At 41.4% G+C, this 25,496-nt stretch overlaps 1 protein-coding gene across 3 annotated transcripts in view; it reads right to left on the reverse strand.

Annotated features, from left to right (window-relative positions):
• LOC112462483 overlaps window positions 1-25,496 on the reverse strand; it is a 291,597-nt gene that overhangs the window by 44,691 nt on the left and 221,410 nt on the right. For all 3 annotated transcript variants that reach the window (XM_025028281.1, XM_025028283.1, XM_025028282.1), the window contains exon 13: window positions 3,158-3,283. In XM_025028281.1, the coding sequence (XP_024884049.1) occupies window positions 3,158-3,283 (126 nt within the window). The remainder of the gene's footprint in view (window positions 1-3,157; window positions 3,284-25,496) is intronic.

Raw genomic sequence — 25,496 nt, forward strand, 5'->3', positions numbered from 1 at the left:
TCCGCGGTCGTCAATATTCGCGCAACACTCGTAGAAAATACTCGTGGAAAAACACCGACGCGCGGTCGTCGTTGCGAAACACGTTTTCGATTATCTTGGCTTCGAAACGGAACATAAAATCGGCCACTACCGAGTAACTGATTCAGGAAAGACACGGTACAGCGATATCGCGATATCTTTCCGAAATAGTCAGATGGGGGCAATTTTCGTCGCCATTAAACTTACGGCGGCTTCAATTGACGCGCTCGCCGTTCGAGCAGTGTCGTGTAATTACTCGATGCTCCATATACCGCCCGTTCGTCGTACAGGGAGCGAAACGCGCGCGGCGGATCGTTCAATAATAAATCGCCAATAATTCCGTTCCAGTTCCGTCAAGATGACCCAAATAATGGCGCTTTTCGACCATCGCGGCAATAATCGGTGACAATTATGACAGCGTGTGGGTAGCAATGGGGGTTATTGGGCCGCGTAAGAGGTATAAAAGAAAGAGAAGAGAAAATGGGGGAGGGCACGAGAGATGGGTACATTTTTGGATAATGACCCACGCGCTCGAGCGCATCCTGCATGAAACGAATAATTGAAGTGGGTGCAACGTGATTAATTAACGTCCACGCACAACCGACCGTTGCACGTTGCACCGTCGGGCCCGACCGGCTTTTATATCTCTCTGATCGTTCGCCCCGACGTTTCGCATCGCTTTGAGGCTGATTAATTAAGTAACAACTGTCCGTCGGATCACCGATGGACCTTTATTGCGCCCTGAAACTGTCTGTGCTACACGCGTAATACTTTGGCAATACTACCGCCGGAGAGAAAGTTTAGTCTTTCGCAAAAAAGGAAAAACGCCGATTTCTTTCGCAATAAATTTTCCACGACACGGACCGGCCGAGGGCCCAACGTGTTATTATCGCGCTAAGTTGTGACTCGTCGCGTAACATCGATAGCGTAACATTTACGATCGTTCGACTCGCTTAATTGCCGTGCTAAATTTCACGTAATCGCGCTTTAATTAAGCTTACAGAAATGCGCGTGCTGTATGATCGCAACTTTGTTATCTCTCGAATATGCTCTCATTTATATATATGCAAATACTCTCGATATCGAACTACTTTCTCTTTGCGTTATCTCTAAACAAAATTACGATTACGAGACAATCAAAAAGTTAATTATTTTAAGAATAAGTGATAGATATAGAATAGAAAAAAATTTGCTAATTTAATTGACCGGGCCTTGTATAGTCAATCTTTGACGAAAAATAAAAAAAAATGTTTACTATATAATCGATTGTGAAAGTTTCGAGAAATCACCGGAAAACCGTCAAAGGTCAAGATCGCAACAAGTCCTATCAATATCCGTTATCAGAGGACGGAAGCGAGAATGCTACCGCGCTATCAATTGATAAGAAAATACATCGGTATGCACTTAGTAGTAGATATACAAGTTTCACCTGCTGTATAGAATGTTAATCGACTCTCCATCATCCATCTTAGCAGGTATTATAGTAATTGAAGTGTACGACACTGATTGTGGAACTTATTCAAAAAAGCGGCCTCCGCTACTTCAAATTAATAGTCACGATCAAATCAGCCCATTATATTACGTCGGTGAGATTCTGCCGATTAACTAGTCAACAAGTGTCAAAAAGAAAGTAATTGTTGCTATTATAGTGCACTAACAACCGCGCTATTGTAATTTACGCGCCACGCTCAGTCGGTTATGAAGACTTGCATCGGTTTGAGAAACATTCAAACGGCTTAGTAGACGGCGCCACAAGATTAGCCGATCTACTTACCGATCATAGATCACTCGACTAACGATCGAATAAAAAATAATTTATTGATAAGTGTTACTGTTACTATAATTCCAAACTATTTCACACAATTAAAAAATTATTTCAAAATGTAAATATCTGTAAAAAGGTAAATGTACGTTTAATATTAGATGTATATAGGAACTATAAAAAGAAATCTGTTACCGGCTGAGTAGAAAACGATTTTAGATTTGTTGTTTAGTAGATAATATAGCGAACTGTTGCATTTATAGTTATGCATTATTTTAAATAAAAAATAACTTAATATTTATCAATTTCAGAAACATATATTTTGAAAATTATCTTTTATTTCAGGAACCATCAAATGCAACTTTTAAAAAATAATATAAAAAATGTTTTTTTACTTTATTATTCTAAATAATAAAATATAAGATTTCATGGATTTCAGATTTATAAAATTAGAGCAGAAAACATAAAAAAGTTGAAAGTGTAATTGTGATAATTTTTTAATAACAAACTACATATTTTCAATTAAATATATTCACTGTTTTTTTCTAAGAACAAGTTATATATGTAGGTATATCAGTACATTTATATATTACAAAATAATATATAAATTGACGGTACAAATAAATTTTCGGACAAAAATCATATTGTTGGTAACTTGTTAAAAATCACATTGATCTTATTTTATAAATAAATATCCACCTTCTGTCTTATATTGACGCTGCATGTCTCTCAAATCACGTAAATCATGTAAAACTGTTTTTGAGAAACAATTAATGCTAAACAAAAAGCAGTATTTCGAAAAGTATACTCAACTTCCATGAATGGATCGGCCAAAGATAAATCCGTTCAAGCGCAACGAATTAAGATCCTATCTTTAATCCTATGGTTTTAAATTGCACAAACATTCCGCGCGGAAACGAATGTATGGCTAAAGTGAATATCTTCATTATTTTGCGCCATTCCCTATTTCGCGTATTTCAATTTGAAGAACGCGCTTTCTGACCATATTAAGTCTACAGATGCGAGAGAAATAATCATTTTTGCCTCCATCTTTTTCGGCGTCTTTCACGACTCCTTCCGCGTTATTTCTTCATTTCGCTGACAGAAATAAATAAAAAAGGAGGAAGTGCGCACACTTGGCAGGGGTCTTTGCAACAGTCCGCCTGTCACAAAGGAATCTTTTATTATCTCGCGCTTATTGCAGCAGCCACCTTTCGGGTTCCTCCACGACGGAATTTCTTTCGCATCGAAGCGTGACGGGCGGCTCAATGGGTCGCGAAAAAAGTGAAATCTTCTCTTAGAGAAGAGCGACTTGATTCCTCTTGGGGCTCTCCTTTCGATTCCATTAACTGTTATGGGACAATCAACGTTACTTACCATCGACGTGAAGTAAAACTTCTCGAATTCTCGCTCGTGAAAACGCGCCGACGTCAAGTTCGTCGCTATGTGCTGTGCGTGCTTCGATAGAATATCCTCGCCTTTCTTGCAAAGCCACGATAGTACCTGTAATTTAAAAAAACAAACAATATATTAATTTACATTGCTAAAATGTCATTAATATAGACTAAATATCAGCAATTATCATGAGCAATTTAGTTAATTAAAAATGTTTTTAAATTTAGTTAGAGAAACATATTGCACATTTCATATGTATTATTAATAGAAACTGATTTCAATAAACTTTTCTCAGAGCGCGAAAATATATTTCAAATATTTAGTTCATTTATAAGACATTGGATTATTTTTATCTCATCGTGTTTATTTTTTAACTGTTAGTTTCGGAAATAAAAGCGATGATGTAGTAAGACATTATTGTTAATTGATGCTCTATCTTTCAGTTGCAATTGCTTTATGCTTCCTTCTTTCAAATGAGTTGTCGAATAAGTCGCAGGCAAGACCATACATGTGAAATAATGCTTTAAGACGTAACCGGTCTTAAAAGGAACCGAAGACATAATTTACACATTGGACATAACAATTATCTTGTACCCTCTCTCTTGAATCCGCAACTTTTCCTTCAAGAATACTACATTCGCGAAGTAAAAACATTTCAAAATTTCTGTGCGTTGCTTTCGCATTGTTAACGTTGAACGCTAAGTATGGAAAAATAGAATTCTCGTAACAATGGACGGATTTGTATCAAACAGCCGCGCTAAAACATGAATTTGTTCTCAGAGAACAGCGCGTACAGCTTTGCCTGAGTGTAAAAGTGACGGTATTTAGTACACCTGGACAGTGAGTAATCGCCGCGCATCCGAATTCGCTGGATAATTAAGGCTTTCCAGCGCAGCTGTCCCTGACTTCACAGCTTCACACGAGAGTTATTTATGGCAATTATCGTTCAATAACACACACGGGATACGCGCGTAGACTATCGCCGAGAATATGTCGATTTTTCGATCCATTTCGATTATCAATTCGTGCAACAGACAATAACAAGACAATACTGTACTAGAGATCGACGACTCTCGCTACGATTAGTCACGTCTTACGCAATTCTCCTGCAAGAAGATCCCTACCGATGCTCGCAATATTGCTCGTTATGCAATCGCAATGCGGTCTTCATTATGACGTAATCGAACAATCGTATGACAGAAATGATCCTCCGATAACGATCGGTCCATGTCAAACGCGCGCGCTCTCGCTCGGTATTGCCACATTTACCGTCATGCTCCAGAACTTTCAAACAAACGACGTATCGCTGGGGGAATTATTGCTTATGACTTATGACGACTTAATACTCGCTCTGGTCGAAATATTAATCGTTCGTACGATGATTTGTACGGTCTACATTTCTGCCGTTGAACAGTTAACGATGAAAAAAAGAGTGTGCGGAATGTAATATCTCCAATATATCTCCGAAACGTCAAAATATATTACGGACACTTGTCTTAATTAGGCATTCGCGAACGGAAAGAGGCGATAAAAAGCAGGAAACTTGTACGAAGCAGGTTGTCAAAAGCGACAAGAGTAATTTGCAACAACGTAGATCCCTGGAACTGGATCCAAATGCATCAAGACGTTCTAAATAACAGATGTCAATCTTATTATTGTAAAGGCCATTGCACGTAACAAAGTTTTAGTTTTAATCGTAAGGCCGTAAGAAAATAGACCAATCACACTTGATTATTCTTCAAGCGCGAGGAGAATAATCGACTGTGATTGGTCTATTTTCTTACAACCTTACGATTATGACTAAAACTTTGTTACGTGCAATGGCCTTTACTCTCCATTGAACAGAATAAAATATCGATTCAATCAAAAATTGCGATCAAGGAATAAGATAAATTCACAATTCTATTTACCGATTTTCCCGTCCTTTTTCCTAGTCGAAGACTAGCCTCATCTGCATAATCTGATTCAAAAACGATCTCTGGCTCGATGTCACGATCTTATATCTGTCGCGGTCGTTTCACCTGTCACACACATGCGCGGTCGTGGACCAAAGCGTGTTTCTTGAAGGGAATTTACGACGACGACGCGCAACGTCGAAGATCTTGCCGATAATTAGATCGCTTCTACGTGCGCGTCGCGCGTGATAAATGGCTAATCGTCCCACCACGACGCACCAACGAGTGAAAAATACGCGGGGATAATTAACGGCAGCAGCTGGAGGAGAATGTACCGCGAAGGAAAGTGGACGAGACGAGTCAGGAAAACGTTGAATAAAAAAGAAATAGAAAAGAAGAAAAAGAGTATATTTTCACGATCTGTTGCATCTAGAATTAAACTTGAAATAAAGTTTTGTGCGACAAGAACGTTATTAAAAATTTAATTATTTTCTTCTTGTCGAGATAAAAAAAAAAGTTTCTGCTTAATCGCCGATTTGCGCAGTCTTAGAATGTTTCTCGCAAGAAACCGAAACGGTACTTTAATGTCATTCAGATGTATTATCTAAAGGTATACCATCACACGCAAGATTGCGTCCGAGATGAAATGAAGATGAACGGACGTTCGCGTTGACGATGTTTGCAGATATGAGACAGAAGCTGTATACACACGAGCATCAGAAATGAATTAAGAAGGGGACTTCGATTCTGCGAGGAAGAAGGTGGGCCCTCTCGAAGGAGCATGATTGGGCCCGAGGAGAAACGGAAACCGCTTCGATCATAAGCAAACCGTGGCTTATTTGGGTCACTGGGCCGCGTTAGGTGAGCCGCCGATCGAATGTCGTGCATATACGGCTCCGTACAACGTACGCGGATCCTTCGAGTGTGCAAACCCGCTTGTCTGTGGGACGGCGATGTGGGAGCGGACAGCGAATTTCGCGTATCGGCTTTTGATCGTGTATACGGATTTATCTCACGCATAGATCGCGCCCGAGAATCACGCACGTCGCCGCGATTTCTAGGTAAATATGCGAAAAACGGATACGCGCGCGATGTGCATTGTAGAGATTAGAAATGGTATTTATGTCTCGTGCAGTGTCCACTCAAACGCTCGAGTGTTTCATTTCGCCAAATGCACGCGACGATAAATATGTGAAAGAAATACAAAATAAGAATCATGCGATGTCCTTATTTTCTAATAAACAGTTTTCTAATAAAAAGTGATATTATGCAATAAAAGACAATATAAAATTTTATCTAAAAAAAAAAAAATTAAGAGCAAGAATATCACGTGATGAAGGATGGACTGCTCATTCGTAGTCAATCATTTGCGAAAAAGAATAATCACGGATCACGGAGCACACAGAAAGTTTGGTTTTCTTTTTTTACTAAATGCAGATACATCAGACGAGTACACCGGACGTTTTTGCAACTACTCGACTCCGAACGTTGAGTTATCGATCGGTCGGGGAGGCAAACGTGGGAAATGAAAGTTAAATCACGCGCTAACTAATGTACACACTCCGCGGCGGCCATAAAAAGATTATAATATATCATCATCCGGGAATTATATGCATTTAAAAGCCGCCGGTATTTAAAACGGGCGTACGAATATTTCATGCGCGACGCGGCCGGAGCGTGACGCTCAACCCAATTACGAATTTTTCAGATCCCCTCTCGAGCGCGAGAAGACTCATGTCTCATCTCGTATCGATCGAAAGTATCGAGCGGCGCGCGAAGCACCGACGTGGGAAGTAAAAACTAAACCACGTGCCAAGAAGCGACGTGCGTTTCGCGCTCGTTACAAAATTAACGTTATAAATCATCTCACGCCCGAGTTGTATTCATCGACATTAGCGAAGGCGATCAGTCTCGACGTCGCACATTCCGGAGAGAAATCGTAAGAACCATGAGATCGTAAGGAAGCGAGACGTGTGCGATGAGCACCTCGTTATCGCCACATTTTCCTCCCTTCCCTTTTGACTCTCGCTCGATCCCGTTGGCAATATAATTGTACGCGATTTTCTAAAGCTTCTGGGTTTATTGCAACATCTCTGACAATACTGCTTGACACGAATAAAAACCCAATGTAGAATTTCAAACAGAACACCAATGTATCCATACAAAATGAACTTTCAAAAGGTCCTACAAACTCGTGAGATTATAAATATTCACCATGGAAAGTATTACAAGAACTAAGACCTTTTGCCATTAATGCTAATTCTCGTCTCGCGGTGGAACACGGTTCCGATACCGAACTGCGGAGTTGTCGGCGTAAAGTGGAAAAAATCATATGCGCCCACGAAAAAAGTCACTCGCATTGATTTGAATATCTTTAATGAATTCGACACGCCGCCGCTCGACTATTACTACCGAAACGATCCTCGTAAGATGCAACACTGGCTCTCGTATCGTCCCGTTAAGGGAAAGATACACGGAAATCTCTTCGATCATAAGCAGACCTTAGGTTATACGGGTCACTGGGCCGTGCTAAGTGAACGACGATCAAATACCGTAAACACGTGTACGTGAGGGTGTGTGTGTATGCGCGCGCGCGAGGTGAGGTGAGTCAGGTGCGAGCGTGCAAACGAACGTTGCATCGAGCCTCCTCCACCTCCAGCACCTTCTCTTCTCTGCCGCATGCAGCGATCTCACGCGTCGCGACCTCGACGTGGACCGCGTGCGTTTTATCTCACCTCCACACGCCAAAGCGTGCAAACGCGCGCACGAGCGTGCACGCCTAACGGGCGATAGGTATTTAGGTTCCGTCGTGGCGCGCGCGCGCGCGGCTCTCTACCGAGAGTACCGAGAGACGCTTCCGCATCTGCGGCGCATCTTCTCACGCGCGCGTGGACCCGCGCGATCGCTTATCGCTTATGGAAAACGCGGCGTGTTCGATTCGATACCCCCGGAGACCGCGAACGGTGTCGTTATGACTCCGCCGCGCCGGCTACAACGCCGGCCAATTACCGATACCGTGTAACGTTTGGAGGAAAGAATGACGCGGACCGCAAGCACGTGGGAGTGGGTGACGCGTTCGACCACCTGGTCCACAATATATGCACAAGAGAGTTGAATAGGTTGAATAGCCTTTCGGATAAATCGTCGCTTGACGCACGAAAAGGCGTATCTCGATGGTGATTATTTGATTGGAGAACCGTTTGAGAAACTCTGGCGTTGTATATATGAAAGGGAGATACATCTAATTCATTCTATATTCTCTAAATTGAAAGAAATTATCATTAAATCAAATCATTGTATGACAAATACCCGAAAATGCATAAAAAATAAAATTGATAAGGTCTATTAATCCCTAAACCGTTGCAATCATGTGATTCATGCAATTACTTAAACATAGTATTTTAATATAGTTTCAGTTAATAATTGTTCTCTTTAAAACGATAATTAAAATTCTAAGAAATCTTCATCAAATTATTAGAACATGAAGCATCGAAATCTCGGTTAAATTAGATATCCATCCCGTATTTTATTATCTCGTGTATCAATAAAAAGAACGTTGTTATCGCGTCGAGTAGTCATAAGTATCTCCGTATTTCGCTTAATTACTTGGGCGTACACGCGAAAGTAAACCGTGCACGCGAGAGCTAATTCGATCGAAAGTATCCCGAGTTTTTGCCGCAGAGATGCTTTTATTCGGGCGGATACCTTATACCGAGGGAGACGCGCACGATTCTCCTCGCGCTTCCTCTCACCTCGCGATGAAGACCTTCGTCGCGGTAACGACGTACCTTCCTGAAACCTGCGTTTTACGACGCCGCCTCGTTTGAGTTTCGGGACGCGAGCCTCGTTTTATCGTCCCAGATTCGCGGCGGCACACGGCTTGTCGGCACGGCGAACGAAAGGAAAGAGGACGACGAACCAGGAACACGATCGCTTAGCTCGGAGGGCTGCCGAGACCCGAATTTTTATTCGCGATGACAGAACTATCCGCGCCGGTTCGTTCGCATGCTACTTTCTTACGGCCGATCGCATGCGTTACGAATCAACACGTCACACTTGATGCGCGTTGATGCGTGCGATTTTTGCCATTTCTCGAAACGATCGTAAAATACTGAAATGCTTCGCCAGTGATTCGTTGAAACGCGGCGCGAATAGATACGCAAACTGCGTCCGTCAGATATTCGTACGAATTCTTAAAGCGCGGAATGGGTGCGTAACTTACGAGAAGTCAAACAATTTAACAATTCGAAGAATGCTAATGATTCATCGAGTTTGTCGAGTTCGACGTATGGTTAATTTGAATTTTCGAGATGCCCAAGAGAGTGATTAAAAAGCGAAATGGCGCGGTCGCCGATTTGTCGACAGAGGGACTCGTCGCCGGTATTCAAAGCGCGATTAATTGAAAGTTTCACCCTCGACGAGTAGCTCCGCAATTTATCTTCGTCCACGTGACGCACGCGCATTCCCGGTGAATGCAGCACGAATATTCGACGAGATGCCTCTCGACCGCGATCTAACGAGCAAAATTAACACCTAATTTTAACCCGCACATCTGGAAGTGTTAGGTATATACATAAGCAATTAACCCGCGAAGGTTTAGAATGCCTAGATGTTCACGACAGATACAAGTTCAGGCTTCTGGTAACTGAAGTCAACGTATAATATTACAAATTAATCCTTATTGCCATACATAGAGAATAATAAATGTCGAAACAAAGCAATAGATAAAAGTAGCCATATCTATATTTTAAAAAATACATTTTATTTATATATTATATAATTAAATATTAATTATGTACGTACGATCAAACGTTTTTTGCAGTCAATTAACAAGATCGCACGCGAATCACAAAGCGCTAATAAATTCGACTGTCATAAAGCAAATTGCGATGTAGCTAAAATGGTTCCCAGGAAATTGATCAGGAAAGAACTTTATGATATTGTGGCGTCCCCCATGGAGTTGGAAAGGATTGATTGTCAATAGAGGCTGCGTTCCTTTTGGGCGCTCACGCGCTCACACGCGCTGTAAGCATCATTCTATCTTCGTTGCACATCGAATATCAAACGAAGATAGAGCGATGCTTACAGCGCGTGTGAGCGCGTGAGCGTCCAAAAGGAACGCACCCAGAGAACAATCGAGAGGAGAGCGAGGCGCCGTTCGAGAGAGACTGTGCAGTGTGAGGTTCGACGCGCGATTTATTCGTCCGACCATTTTTCGCGCTTTGACGTTGATACCATCTCACTATGGGACAAGCGGTTTGTTTCTCCGATCTGTACTGGCCGCGAACCCGACCGGGATTAATGGCTCGACGCGGTCGATCGCCGCGCCGGTGCGGGTCGCCCACGCGAGAATCCGCGATTCGCTATCGGTCAAAATTTGATTTCCGTTTCGCACGACGTATGTCCTGTCAATTGAATTGTAACGTACATAAAATGCGCATGGACGGTTGTCGATGTGATCAATTTTGATTGACGTAGTAATTTAGATATCAATTGTCATTGCAACGGATATTGAGAGTGACGAATGAGGGGAAAGAGATAAAATGTTATATCTCACTCGTAACAGTACAATTGATTTTAATATATGTATAATATGTGTGTAATTCGTTTTGTGGAAAAATATGAAAAAGATATTAATATTTCAGTAACGTTATATTTTGCAAAAAAACAGAGCGATCTCTATTTACCAATATAAAAATTATGAGTAAAAAATAATTTTTCAAAATCTATAATAATAATACAGTCAATTCATAGAAATATAAAAAATGCTACGAACGTTATTACTCCTGAAATGTAATTATTCCGTTATATTTATGTAAACCTGTTTAAAATATCGAGCCATATTTTAAAAGAACAATGTAATAATTTCATGATGATAGTTGCCACGTCACATATGTCCGTCGTATATCAATAAACGGCAACTGTTAATCATTTTCTTGCGACCTGCGTCCTACTCCGAGTCGATCCCTGAAGAACTCGGAAGATCGTTCGTCGAATCGAATTCCCCGATACCGCACAAGCGCGTGCTGTCAAGTTGAACGCGAACGTGACAGCACGCTATCAGTCAACGGGGAGACGAGATGTGGGAACATTGTGAGATGAGATTTATCGGTACCAAGTACCGATCGTGAATAAAATCTGAAGCGGAGATAGCGCGCACGCACCAGCGAATATAATACTTTTGTTCTGTCGGAAGATTGATTCGCCCGGGACTTAATTCTAAGCGTCGCGGGTCGCGGGCGTAATATCGCCATGTATAAATCGCGAGCCGATGATTAATAGAGCGTGTTCCACGCGTCGATCGTTGGTCATCTGGGGAGACAAATTGGAATACTTTATATTCATGAGCTATTTGAGATTTTTTTAGAGACCGTAAGGGTGTAACGCATGCTGCGAGATTACTTCGTGTGATCGCAGTTTAAAGGGCTCATTTAAAGGATAGGATTTAAAAGGTAGGAACCGAAATTCGTCTGGACGGCTAAAGGTATCGATGGTAGGGCCGGCATATATGTGTGCCATGCGCGTAATCAATGTCACAATGAATAATCGCACCGCCAAGGGCTACTCTTACCGCGATCTCTCATCCCCCTCGTCGCAGAAAAGATGAGACTGCAAACGAGACTCGGCACAATGATCCGATATGGAAGAGTAGAAAAAAAATCATGATGGGAAATGACAATTGAGGCTAAAGAAAAACGAGCAATGGCTTTTAAAGTGCATGTCATAGTTCGTCTCACCAATTTTCTAAATTAATCATTTGCACATAAGATGACAATTATCACTGATAATAAGGAGTAGACAGTTTCTACGCGCACATAAAGGTCAAAAGCAATATACATTGACATTTACGTTAAAGCTATTATTATACGGGTGAAAACTGTTACTTGATGTCATCTCATAGAGCACAGTTGATGCTAATTTCTCCATGCAACTATAACTCCGCAATTTGCATAAACATTGATGAAGGCAAACATTATATGACGGGTGAATTATAGTTATGGTATTGACTGTCGGTTTATGCGTGCGAGAAAATAACGTTTTTGTCATAATCATTAACGCGCTTAGGAAGTGAAACGCTCAGTGTGTGGCAACTAGTTAAAGCTTTTATTACGCCATTATAATACCGGCATGAGTCTGCATAACATAAGCATTCGGATCAACGGACCGCATTACGTAGTCCGGTAAAAATCTGGCAACTCCATATTGCTTTCAATTTATGACCTTATTTAAATGCCCGGAAATTCGTTAAATGCTCGGAACATTCGTACCGCGCATTTGTATCGCGTTTATATTTCTGGTCAAACTTACAACTCGCGGAATATGAGAACCGTAATAATTTTAACCACGCCAGAAATTATTAACGCTGTAGTCCTCGAAGATTAATATCTGTGCACGTCGCACGAAAATCAACAGAATTTAAGCAAACTTCCACGTATAACTATACTTTTAATGGCGCAAATATTTTTCACAATTTTATTACGAAAGAATAAATCTACCCGTCCGTAAATATTGTATACATATATCTGCATGCTGTTACGTTTCGATTGATTATATCCTGTGTCGCAGAAATGTCGTTTCACAAAATGGTACAGCGATTTGATCCAATCTATAAAATAGATAATTCGTGCAGCTCCGATACAACGGTGATTCCTAATAGCGTGGAGTTACAGACGAGTTTCTTGCGGGACGTCATAGTAAATAGATCGGTACGAGATGCTCGAGACAAATGTCATTCCGATGTAGACCGGCATGCGAATGCATCGCGACGCGACAGTTATCGGTATCGTTGCGGATATCTCGTTGCAGGTGCGCCGCCGATTGGTCGGTACCACCCCGATCGCAGTTAAACAGCAAAATAAGAACAAGTCGGCGTGACGAGAAGTGCCTGGCGTACACCAAGAAGAAGTGCACGAGGTAATGAGGATACAATTTACTCCTAATAAGAAGATACGCATCATATTTTACGAGCGGACTTCTCGCGCTTCCGCACCATGTACGACATTCCCTTGGCCATAAACCCGTTGCGCATACAGTCCTGGTCATTAAAAGGCGCGAATGTCTTAACGAGTGGGCCCATAAGGACAACGCAATCCTTAACTTCTCGATATCCTCCGTGTGACCGTATAACGAAGTCCCTGCGTTTTTGCAACCCGCTTTCGCGGATAAGACGGTAATCAAGGCGGATATGCGCGCGAAATTACATATCTCGCGCTAGGTATGTAATTTCTCCCTTAAAGCAATTGAGATTCTAATTAGAGAGGCTCCGAAGTAAAGGAGAAAGAGTTGATATCCAAGCGCAAAGAAGTATCTAAGTTCTCTATTCGTTCTAAGACCAATTCTAGAAAAGATTCGAGAAATGAAGGAACGATGGGCGAAAATGCGACTCGCCGAACTCGGGAACTTAGATAAAACCGGGCTTCCATTAATCGCGCTATTAAACTTCCGGTATCAGCGAGTCCATCGGGACCGTCTGCTCTAATGGCGTCCCGACTGCATTCTACTACCGAGTTCACGTCTATCGATGGAAGCGATTCAAAGCGAGGGAACTGCGTTCGGTATATAGAGGCAGGGGTAGACGCCAACTGATTACGCAGCTACGAAGAAAGGGACTGCGCGGCCCGGTGTGTAACATATACACGGAGGAAAGGGGTCTCTCTACGGAGAGAGAGCCGAGATTATAGTTATTACTGTAATAAAGATACATGGTTTGTTTGTACTCCGGTCCGGAGAAGAGAAGGGCTGCCCCGGCTTCTCGCTGGCCAGGTTTGTTACGATTTATTTGCCCGCGAGCCGAGGAAGTATTACCGCCGAGGCCGACGCGATGTTAAAATCTCGATACCATCAACTCGTTCGAGCCTTTCTTCCGAATAATTTGTCAAGAGGCTCGTGCGCTTGTAAAATACTCCGCGTGTAGAGTTCTCAGATAATAGGCGTATCTATTTTCATTGCTTCTTTTCATCGACCGAATGCAGCTATACGTTAGATTGCGTGTATAATTGTATAGATACGTAAATGACTCAATTGAGTCGATATGAAAATGATATATCGCGTTCTATACAAATTATTCGCCGAAAGCGTTCTACAGATTAAGCTCTTAAAGAAGAATTCCATTCGCGATACGCGTTCGAGCTCGTAAAGTATCACTCGCACGTCGTTACACGGGAGCGAGAGTTTTGTTGAAAATCTAATTTACAACCGCAGATTGCGATCGTGCAGATTACGGGTTATGGATTACAGATTACAGGTTACAGACGCTCGTTACGACGGTCTGCCGGTTTGTTCGCGGGTTCTAATTTGCGGTGCAAAAAAAGACGTCGGTGCCATCTCCGATTCCGATAGAAACCAAGTTTTATCTCTTATGTTGCCGCCGCCCGTTAATCGATTGCATTCGTTCTGTTTATAGGCGATTACACGACGGTCGACGGCCCGACGACATTTTTCCTTGGCAAAGTTCTCCCGTGAGAACGTTCAGCCGGTCGCCCATAAAATGAAACTGTCCCTTCACGCAGTACCGAAAACGGGATACCGTTCGAGTCGACGGACTTATAAAAGGACGTCGACGATCTCGTAAATAAAATGCTTCTTTCTCTCTGCAATCGTATCCATATTCCAATCTGATAACTATCGACAGGCTCTCTTTCGCTGCACCGAATGCAAAGATTCTCACTGATACAGGAAAAAATTAATGTTTATCCATTGACAAAAATTCTATTTTTTTAATTTTTATGTAGCTGTCATATAGTAAACATCTTTAAGCGAATTTTGTATATTTAGATTTTTTGAAATAAATTATATTTTAAAGTAAATTCGTAATAGAGACACTGCTATAGCTGATATACTTGTGAAACAAAGATTTAGAAGTTTTAAAAATTATGACGTTAAATTTTTATTATGTTTTAATTAGTGAGACACTCTACATTATTGCTTATTTTAGACTAATTGTGTATATATATAGACTTGTCATTTATCTTCGTCAGTCAAAGTGATCGATCATACCTAATCGCAAAAGGGTCTTATCTGACAATTAACGGATGAACATCTGCAATAAAGTGTCTCCAAGGTTCTAGGGACATCCTATATAATCTAAGCGATATTAAAGCTTGACTCCACCCTAATGCACGCCATCAAGTCTCGTCGTCCTCCTCCCTCCTCCCGTCCGGCTGTTATTTACGAGGGGGGAGGATTAAAGAAGCAATTTCAAGGAACGCGAAGCGAAGCAAGAGACGCTATCATGCATGACACAGCGTTCTCTCGATAAGATAAGGCCGCATGTAACAGGACCACTTATGTGACGGCTGTTTAAGCTATTCCAGTGCCAATGCACGAGCGTGAAAACTAATTACACGTGTACAGACGTTTACACGCTCTCGACGCGACGGTTTCACGGTGCTCGCTTTTCCCGTTTACAAAACAGCGTTCAGCAAGAATGAGAACTATTGTTTGAGCCGGCGGATGTTGTCACCCTTTCGATCCGGCACTATGAGACACTTCTTTGTATCGCACGCGCGACGTGCTTTAATAATTCTTACCTTTTTTTTCTTTAAGAGGGTATCGTGCGATATTACTCGCTCTCACGGGATAAGAAAAGCAACCTTTTAGAACCATTTGTAATTTCGATAAAAACGATAAAATCGTCAAACCTTATAATCATAGATGTAAAAAACCAGAAACAGAACTAATTATTTTATATTTACTCTGTTCTGATCCTACATACTCGTAACTCTATTATGATTCTTAAAAAGTAGATCTTCCCCTCTTACAAAACACGTTTCGAAACCTAGGAATCATCGAGATGAAATTACGAGTATGCAAATGACCGCTGCTGCGTCGTTACATTGCCCAATCACATTGGCATCAGTCGGATCCATCGCTGCCCGTACACACAAATCACGAGTTTCTCCAGAGATTATCTACGTCATACTCACTCGATGCAACGATCGAGCCACTTTCGTTATCCAACGAACTATCTGCGCGACGTAGTAAGCAGAGTTTACCTGCCGGAAAACTCGCGACAGCCGGCGATTTCCGGTATAGAATAGGTACGCTCTATTCGCGGGAGACATTAACGACGTCGGGAGAAGAAATGAAACGTGTCTCTGATCGGTCACTTCGGTACCGTGAATTATTGTCGCGGCAGCGAGATCGCAATATAATTCGCGGTGCGCGTAGTATATATTGCGAGAATCAAACACGGCTGACAGGTAGTTCGGTAGACAAAAGACGCCATTGGCGAAGCGTAAATCACTTCAGGCGTCTCGAGAGGACGAGAGGGAGACCCTTTCTTTGAGTCGTGCCACCACCTTCTCTCATTTCCGTCTATCTTTTCCCCCTTTTCTCTCGTTTTATAGCACTGGCGGCACTCTCCGCTTTGTTCGGTGGCTCTGTGAAAAGTTTTTTTAAGAGACCACACAGCACGGTTTCCGGCGAGGGACCGCGACGTTGCGGGGAACACCTCGAAAAGTCATCACGGCCCGCCGGAGGACGAGCGTTCTGGCGGCGGACCGGTCCAACGTCGAAAACCGAACTCTCGAGTACCTGTCGCGCTGCCCTCCGAGAGTGGCGCGATCGGTATCTCGCCGGCAATCCGTGAAGGATCCTCCGAAGCCGGTCCGTAACACTTTTTTCTCGACGAAGCACGTCGCTTGTAGCCTGAGGGAAGGGGACCGCGTCGATAAAGGATCGGCCGTAAGTCTTCGGCCGGTCGAGAAAAGAGATATCTTCGTTTAATGATACTGGATGTTCCCCGGATAAGCGATACGCGAAGGACGATAACGGGCGAACGGGCGCTGCGCAAATTGTGGGTCATCGAACGTGAAACGCCCCAGAAAGCAGCGCGCCGTGCGCGATACTTTCCCCATGACCAATTCATGAATGGAGCACGGATTAATAGCGGACTACGCGACGAACAGCGGGCGCTGTATTATCGGATACGGTGCATCGATGTACACGGACTTTTTTTGTCAATTAAATTGCACGACGGCTTGTAATTGAAAGAACGTTCGCACAAGGTAACATTGTTCGACCGATAGACGGGCAGGGGATACATCATTAATTCAGAAGTAGAAATTAATCACTGTCAACGACGACCGGAAATTAAGGAAAAAAACGCCTTACTTAGAACACTATACCGCGCGTGTGAAAATTCTTAAACTACAAAACGTATAGAAATAATGATAAGCAACCGACTCACTTCCACTCACTCGTATCTATATACGTGTCAACGAGGAATGTTTCTACAAGATATTCCACGGCCCGATCTCATATAGCAGCATATTTTTCAATCGTTCGTCCGTGCGACATTTTACAACAACTTGTCATCCACTCCGAAGCTCCGGAATCTCGGGAAAGCTCGCTCCAAAGAGTCAAGTTAACAACGTGAACGATCGCAGCGGGGATGCTGATGCTTCCTCGAGCGTTGTGAGGGACCAGTTCCGAGTGCGTGAGTGCGGTGCGTTCGATCGCGCAGGAATGCAACGCGATGCGTTCACTTGCCACGAGACCACGAGCGATTATTGACGACACGCCGACACAGCGAGCTTGTGTTATGCCGGTTTCCGTTCCGACTCGCGCGCTACGTCCGTTACCGCACTCGGATGCTGCGGCAGAGAAGGGATTACTGATGCCCGGGCTGATCTCAGGTTAAGACGTACCTACCTACGCTACACTGGGAACCACACGCCCCACCTACTGCGATGCACGAGTCTCCTGGCACGTCGTCCCCTGCTTTTACCTTCGATTTTCAAAGATGCATGCAGCGGCGAACGAGATCGAGACGAGACGACGCGACGCAGTCTGATCGCCGCGATTAAAGGCGTGAGATCCTGCTGCACTTTCTTTAGATTCCCGTTAAATATCTTTGTTTTAAAATTACATTTACTTTCTTCAGATTTTTTACGTGCTACGAATAAATATATTTATATATTCTATTGATATTTCTATACTTAAAATAATCATATACGCTCTTTTTTCTTAATAGCAAATTTTTTGCTATATATAACCACGAAATAGCTAAATCGAAAATTTAACTCATTTAAAGTATTATTGTTATTATTTGAGCTGTATGTATGTATTATTTGAAACAATTATATAAAAATTTAATCACTAATGTATGCAATTTTAAAAATGAATATGCTTTATTTTGTGCATCTAAATTGTCAGACTTTTATGCCCATACATAAAAATATGCCCGCGAATGCAGATTAACCAAATGCGAATAAGAATTGCAATAACATGTCACCTTAAAATATGCGCATAGAAAATTATGTCGCATTAAACGGATGATATATTATCATTGCAACTGCTAAATGAAAAATGTTGCACAAGAATTATAACGCACATTAATTTTATTTCACGACAAGATTTTATTCGCAGCAACAATGTTATTCAATGTTATATCCAATTACGTAAAAAAAAAATATAACGGAAATACATCCACCGTTTAAATTCGCAAGTAAAAAGGTAAGCTAAAGAAACGATTCCTCGGTTATCACGAAATCGTAGAAGAGTGGAACCGTGGTAGATCGGTGGGAGATTAAAAGGTCCCATGCTCCGCGAACGTCTCGAGACGCAGAGTCGTGCCTGCGGTCGGGCCATGCATACTTAATGACGCGACCGGGTCTCGTAAAGCTATTTCTTGTAATAAGGATCTTCGTCCAGCGAACGGACCTCGAATAAGTATGACCACCGGCAGCGGAGAGTCCGAGAACTCGTGCCGCATAATTCACGAGAGATCGGCCGCGTTCAATATGCAGCACTTTTAGGGAATGCTCTCTCTTTCCCTCTCTTTCTCTCTCTCTCTCTTTCCTAATAGCTAAAAATAACAGCAATAGGTCCATGAACCGGATTCGAAGGTCAAGGCGCCCTTCCGTGTGAGATTCGCGTAGCGGGTGCCTCGTTTCCTGAGAACGATCGTCTCATTGTTAACGGCCGGATACCACATTCCAGGCTTTAATTAGTCTCTTAGAGTGATTAAACACCCGCACGGGAGTTATTAGATCGCAACAAATTTCCAACGTTCCTCCCGATTCTTTTAACGAGCACCGTGGGGTCTTTGGTCCCGTCGCGCGCGTGCGTGCGTTCTCTGAAGTATGAATTAAACATTGTTGTATCGGTACGTTAATGCCGCTCGCCGGCTAAGCAATGATAATATGCCCTGGCGCCGGTATCTGCGCACGCGGATCGGAGATCACCCCGGGCGATCGTCCCGAAGACGCGAGTGTGCATACGTATCTTTGTCCGGGATAAAACTGCATGCAGATGCAACTCCACGCGCGGTGATGCAGCGAAACGACGCCGACGGTACCCGCCATAGAGATCGGCGTCGATTAGGATCGGCAGAGACAACACCGGGCGCAGAAGTAGCGATAATAATGAGCTACTTGCGGCCGATACCGTCGGGAATTTGTCACAGCCCACTTCGTACGTCCTACCTCGCCTCGAGATTAATTATGATAGCATCGCTGCCATGAAGAGCGCTCTCTTATCCGCACGGATGAATCCTCGTGGTTTCTCGCGCCGTGCGTCGTACAGGAACGTTACAACACCTGAGTAATCACGCGTATTATCATACGTATCAATTAGATTTTTTTTCTTTTACCAACGCCGAAGCAAACGAGAATATCCGTAACAGACGAGCGTATAATTTCCGTATCATTTCTCTTTTTTGCGCACACGTTTCTTCTCTCCGGGCTCTAGCGACCGATTTAAAAAGAAACCAGCTGATCAAACCACGTCTACTATTCCCTCATTTCTAGCGTGTCGCTCTCGTGTAATGACAATTTATTCCGTTTAATTAGCGAATCGAATTAATCACCCTGGCAGTCTACCAGCAAAACTTGTCTCCCGCGCGACGGGACATCGCGAGTTGAAAAACAGGATTCTCGATACCATAACCGCGCCTTTACAGTGAGTTCCGCACCTCTATATGTTTTTCAATATCGGACAGAAGGGACAGAGACAAATCTTAAAATTAATAAATTTAATGTACCTGATCGGGTATAAATTTGTCAATTTGTCAATGTATATGTTCAAGATGTAAATTACATATGACAAACTTAAACTTCTACTAAAGAATTTCTTAAAATAATTTTATTAAATCTATAATGCATGTAATATGTGTTCACATTGTAAATTATATGGAATATATAAAACAGCAACCTATATTTCACAGAGATTGACATTTGTAAAAATATGTTGAAAGAATGAGTACATACGTATACAGCTCAACGGAAGACTGCAAAGTGAGATATAGGTAAAAATAAAAATAAAAAATTCTTTAGCATTAAGCAGTGAGCAATTTAGCAATAGACTGTAGTAAATAATGAAAGTAATACAATAATATGATCGTTGCTTCTGTCGTCGTTAAACATAACAATACTTTTGATAGTAATATTATCAAATTTTGTGACAGTAATAAAATAATATTGTATTAGTAATCCTAATTACCATATAAGTAAATTATCTTACGTCATCGTTAAAAAAATTGAGAAATATAGAGCCAAGTATCTTAATACCATTATTGTTTTTTCATGCCTTACATAATTAATGCCGTATTAAAAAAAAAGAATATATACATATATGTATATATTCTTTATATTATACATACCTACATATATAAGAAAGTGAAAATGTATGTCAATAAAATGTGTATGCCCAGAATAATAATCCTAATTATCGTATAAGTAAATTATCTTACGTCATCATTACAAAAAATTGAGAAATATAGAGCCAAGTATCTTAATACCATTATTGTTTTTTTATGCCTTACAAATTAAGAGGGAATACCCTGCAATTAAAAGCGCAAAAAAAGGCAATTTTTGTGAATTTTTTAAATGAAACCTATATGAATTATGGTATTTTTTCTACATGAAAGTACACACTTTTAAGAATATGTTAAATTTTTTTTATTAAAAAATATTCAATATTGGCGAAGTATTCATGGGTTCTGTCGACTGCCGCAAAAAAAAGGTCCTCCGCGGTAACCACTCCCATTTCATTTGTAATCATCAGAATCAAAGAAACCAAAAAGATTATTAAAATTGACACTATAATTTAGTTTTTGTCGTAGGGGTTTTTGAAAATATCGATTTTTGACAAAATGGCGGGCGTTTGAATTTAAGGGTTCGATTTTTAGGGAAAAATTCGGGTTTATTTTGCCGATAAAAAAAAACTAAGTCATTTAAAAAAAAATCCTACGACAAAGACTAAATAATTATGTATAGAATAACCTCTATAAATTTCCAATTGATCGGTTCAGTGGTTGCCGAGATATTTTGGTCACCGATTTTTAACATGGTTTTGAGAAAAACGCGTTTGAAAATTGAACAATGAATAAATTGCGAAAATTTTTAAACTTATATAGAATCATTGATTCCAGGTCCATAATATAAGTCCTCCACCTTGCTTGGAATGCAAAAATTGAACAATCAATTTTTTCGAACTTTCTAATTGGGTATTCCCCTTTAATGCCGTATTAAAAAAAAAGAATATACACATATATATATATGTATATATTCTTTATATTATACATACCTACATATATATAAGAAAGTAAAAATGTATGTCAATAAAATGTGTACCTATGCCCAGAATATTTTGTAACAAGAATCGTACATACAATCGTTGTGTTCTAAACTATCTTTTAATTTCATAATGTTATCGAAAGTAGCAAAGGAACGAGTGTACAACGCATTTAAAAGTAATATCAGAATACAATGAAATATTAGAAATTCTATGGAAAACAGGGAAACAGATCGACTATGGAATTCGCGGTGATTTGTGGTGCACCACGATCAAGAAAGAACATATATCGGATAGTCTTAAAAAATATAAAGATATGAAGCCATTAAATGGTTTCATGGAAGATACTGATAGCCGACTAAGTCACTCGACTTCTGAACTTGTAGCGAAAAAGACTTATATTCTATATTACGATTAATATATTTTGAAGTATAAACTTATCATCTAACAAATAATGTGAACAGAGTTAATTAGCAAATGGCAAAGACGGCTCCACTTAACTTCAGAGATATGTATAGGTTAACCTATCCAGGGAAAGTATGTGTTCAACCAGTTTTTGGTCTGAGACCTTGGTGATAATGTGGTACTTTCGTCATGTGATTTCATGCCCATCGTTGATTGTTTAGTACGAAGGTATCGAAAGCAAGCTTCTACTTCATCAAGCATTTTTGCATAGTTAGCCTTTGCTATAATGCGAAGTTGAAATTTAAGGACGCTCGTTTTTCTCGCTTTATCGCAGGGATCTTGCACATCTTTTGAATCCTCCACATCTTCTTTCTTCAAGAATTCGTTAAACAGGTCAAAATTCTCTGGCAACAAGAGATCTATCAATGGCACAAGATATGTATTAGTATAAAAGGACCCATCTATTAACGTGTTGAGAAATGTAGCCACACGCGAAGGATCACGCAACTTATTCAACTTTTCAAAACTAGGTGTCAAATCGAAAAATACGATCTTTTTATAATCTTCTCTGAGTTTGTAAATTAACTTGTCTTCTTCCGACTTGGTCTTCAAAACGATCTCCGGCGGAGGACTCGCTTGATTGCCCGCGCACAAAGGAAAGTCGAGATCTGGCAAGCATCCGTGTGCTACTAAAGTGGCGGTCACTGGCAAGTCGTATACCTTCGTGACGTATGTTTGCGATGGTCTGATCCCGGGGATAGAAATACGTTTCTGAGTTGATCTGCTCGAACGTTTGCTCCATCTGGTGGGTTGCCATTCGATATCTATTTCTGGCGTTTTTAAGAGCAACTTCGAAGTCCTATCGGGGTCCGCCAATTTTTCGACGTCGTCGATTACCAACTCCGAGGATTCGAGCAAGGCTCGAACAACATAGTTGTGCAATGTCTCTTTGTCGTTAATAATCCCGTCGTCTGTCCAGAGGACGGCATCACTTAAAGCGGGGGCTTTAATTGGTTTTGTTTGATCGGACTTCTTTGCCCCCGAATACTTGTTTTCGTTGTTTGCAACCCGGATTTGACACGGTGGAATGTCCTTCGCAGGCATTACACAGACTGGCTGACGCCATTCCACGATTTCGACCACACGCGGCTGCTGCAAAAGAGTTCTATTTCGTGTCCAAGCAATCAACTGATTTTCCCCGAATGTATTCGACACGATTGCTAGGAGTAACACTATCAACAAACAGTCCTTCATTGCTAACTTTTTTCTTGACGAAGAAGAAGCAACAACGCTACTCTTTCAATCTCTCGATTGCGAGACACACCCTCCACCTTCCAGGACCCTTCAGGACGATCTAACAAGGCCGGTTTCCACAATAAGTCGTATGTCAGAATGCAGCCGATGGTCCAATAAGAAAAAGTAATTTTTGAAAAAGAAATTCTCTCATTGGGCCATCGGCTGCGTTCCGATACCTGACAGCGACGTATTGTGGAAACGGCCTAAAAGCCGTTTTTAGGCCGGGACTACAATGGATGTGTAAGTTGTGTCGAGAGCAATCGAAACGTAGCCGATGGTCCAATGAGGAAAATTCGTTTTCGAGAAAGAAATTCTCTCATTGGATCATCGGCTGCATTCCAACATCTGACCCCGAGACGCGACTCACTGTAAACCGGCCTAAAAGGGCGTTTTTAGGGTACGCGAGAGAGAGAGACAGAAATACCAAGAAAAGAGATACAATTCTCTCTAATGCATTTTTATAGACGTTAGACCTCTACTTAGAATCCCTGAAAGTTTATAGCTTCTGCTCTCTTAGAGGCTTAACATTTATCCCTGGAAAAGGAGTCAACTGACCGCTGGAGAAGAGGAGATAGAAAGAGCCGGCTTAGACTGCGAACGACGTGCTTGTCCAGGCACTCTACACTCAGGAGGGACGATACACACGCATGTGCACGCGACGTGCGTGCATGAAACACGCACGTATACGCACGTATGGAACTTACGTACGCGAACCTGGCAATTAGCATACCAGAGCGTTCCAGGAACCGGCAAGTCATTCCGCTCGTCGTCGATCCGAGAATGTGCCGGGTTTGGTGATTCACTCATCGATTCGCCATCCTTTGAAATAATAAGTATATTGATGTTCTTACAGGAAGAAATTACGAGTTCCGCAAAAGAAGTGCGCGGCTGCTTTGGCGAAAACAATGTGAATTTAGAACATTTAGACAGAAGAGTATGCCACATTATATAAATGGTTCATTAATAATAACATATTATCGTAATAAATTTTAATTTTTTATCATCGAATAAATAACTATTTATAAGTTAACTATTAATTTATAAGCATCTCTATTAAAAATAAAAATCTGGTGTATATTCTCATACTAGATATAGTTATTATACGTTTGATGATTTTGAAATTATATTTATAGAACTGTCTTTTGCAATTTGTCTAAATAAAACATTGCATACCTTTGTAATAATCTTTTAAACTTATACATTCTGTTAGCATAAAAGGAATCCTATTGCAATGAAAAAAACTAAACAAAAATTCGAAAAATGTTCAAGTGATATAATTCTATATTTTCAATATGCAATAGCGCCAAATAATCTCTTTATCTTGCGTAACAAATTAGAAAACGAGTTTTGTGAGTGGGCCAGAGCATCCTACGCCAGTTGGATGGGAAAGATTGTCTGCGAGAGAGGACGATAATGACTACTCCTGGCGAGGAATCCCGCGCAAATTACGACCACGCTTCTGCGATTGCGTTTTCTCGATCGACCACGTGTACCGCAATATTCCATGCCGGGCGAGAGTGTTGCAAACGAGTGCGAAGCGTCGTCGCGACAAAGTGGGCATCTATATATACACATTACGACTGAAGTTACAGCACCGGCAATAAAAGTCGCTCGCGACACCCATCGAGAGAAAAGGGTGGACAGCGAGAGCGAGAACGAGAGAAAGAAAAAGAGAAATGTTGCAACGACAATATAGGGGAACGGGGATATATACACATATATAATTTATATAGGTCTTAAAGGATTGCACAAGAATGTCTGGTCCACCAAGAAAGACGACGGCATGGTGACGGTGGCGGCAGCGGCGCCTCGTGATCGCGCCTTATCGTCGTGAAAACAACACGTCCAATACGAAACACAAAGGATCGACAAAGGACCGATCGAGAATCGTGAAACCTGGCGCTGCGATTGCGTTATGCCGACCATCGTAATGTCGACCGATAAACTCGATAAGGCTTTGAGATCGATGTGACGTCTGAGTTATCGATCCAATAAAATCTGTGCAATGGAAGAAAGTAAAAATATTCTTTATAAATTTTCTTAAAATACTTTTTGAGTTTTTAAGAATAATTACAGAAACCTAATTATAATTAAAGAGAGAGAGTAACAGCATCCTTTCATAATATGCTGTATTCTTTAATTCAAACACAATTCACGATTTGTTTACGGAAGCATATGTAAAAATAAATTTGTATTTTCTCATAAAA

The sequence above is a fragment of the Temnothorax curvispinosus genome, unplaced genomic scaffold (genome assembly GCF_003070985.1).
Source record: "Temnothorax curvispinosus isolate PA1 unplaced genomic scaffold, ASM307098v1 QBEX01012454.1, whole genome shotgun sequence".
NCBI lineage: Eukaryota > Metazoa > Arthropoda > Insecta > Hymenoptera > Formicidae > Temnothorax > Temnothorax curvispinosus.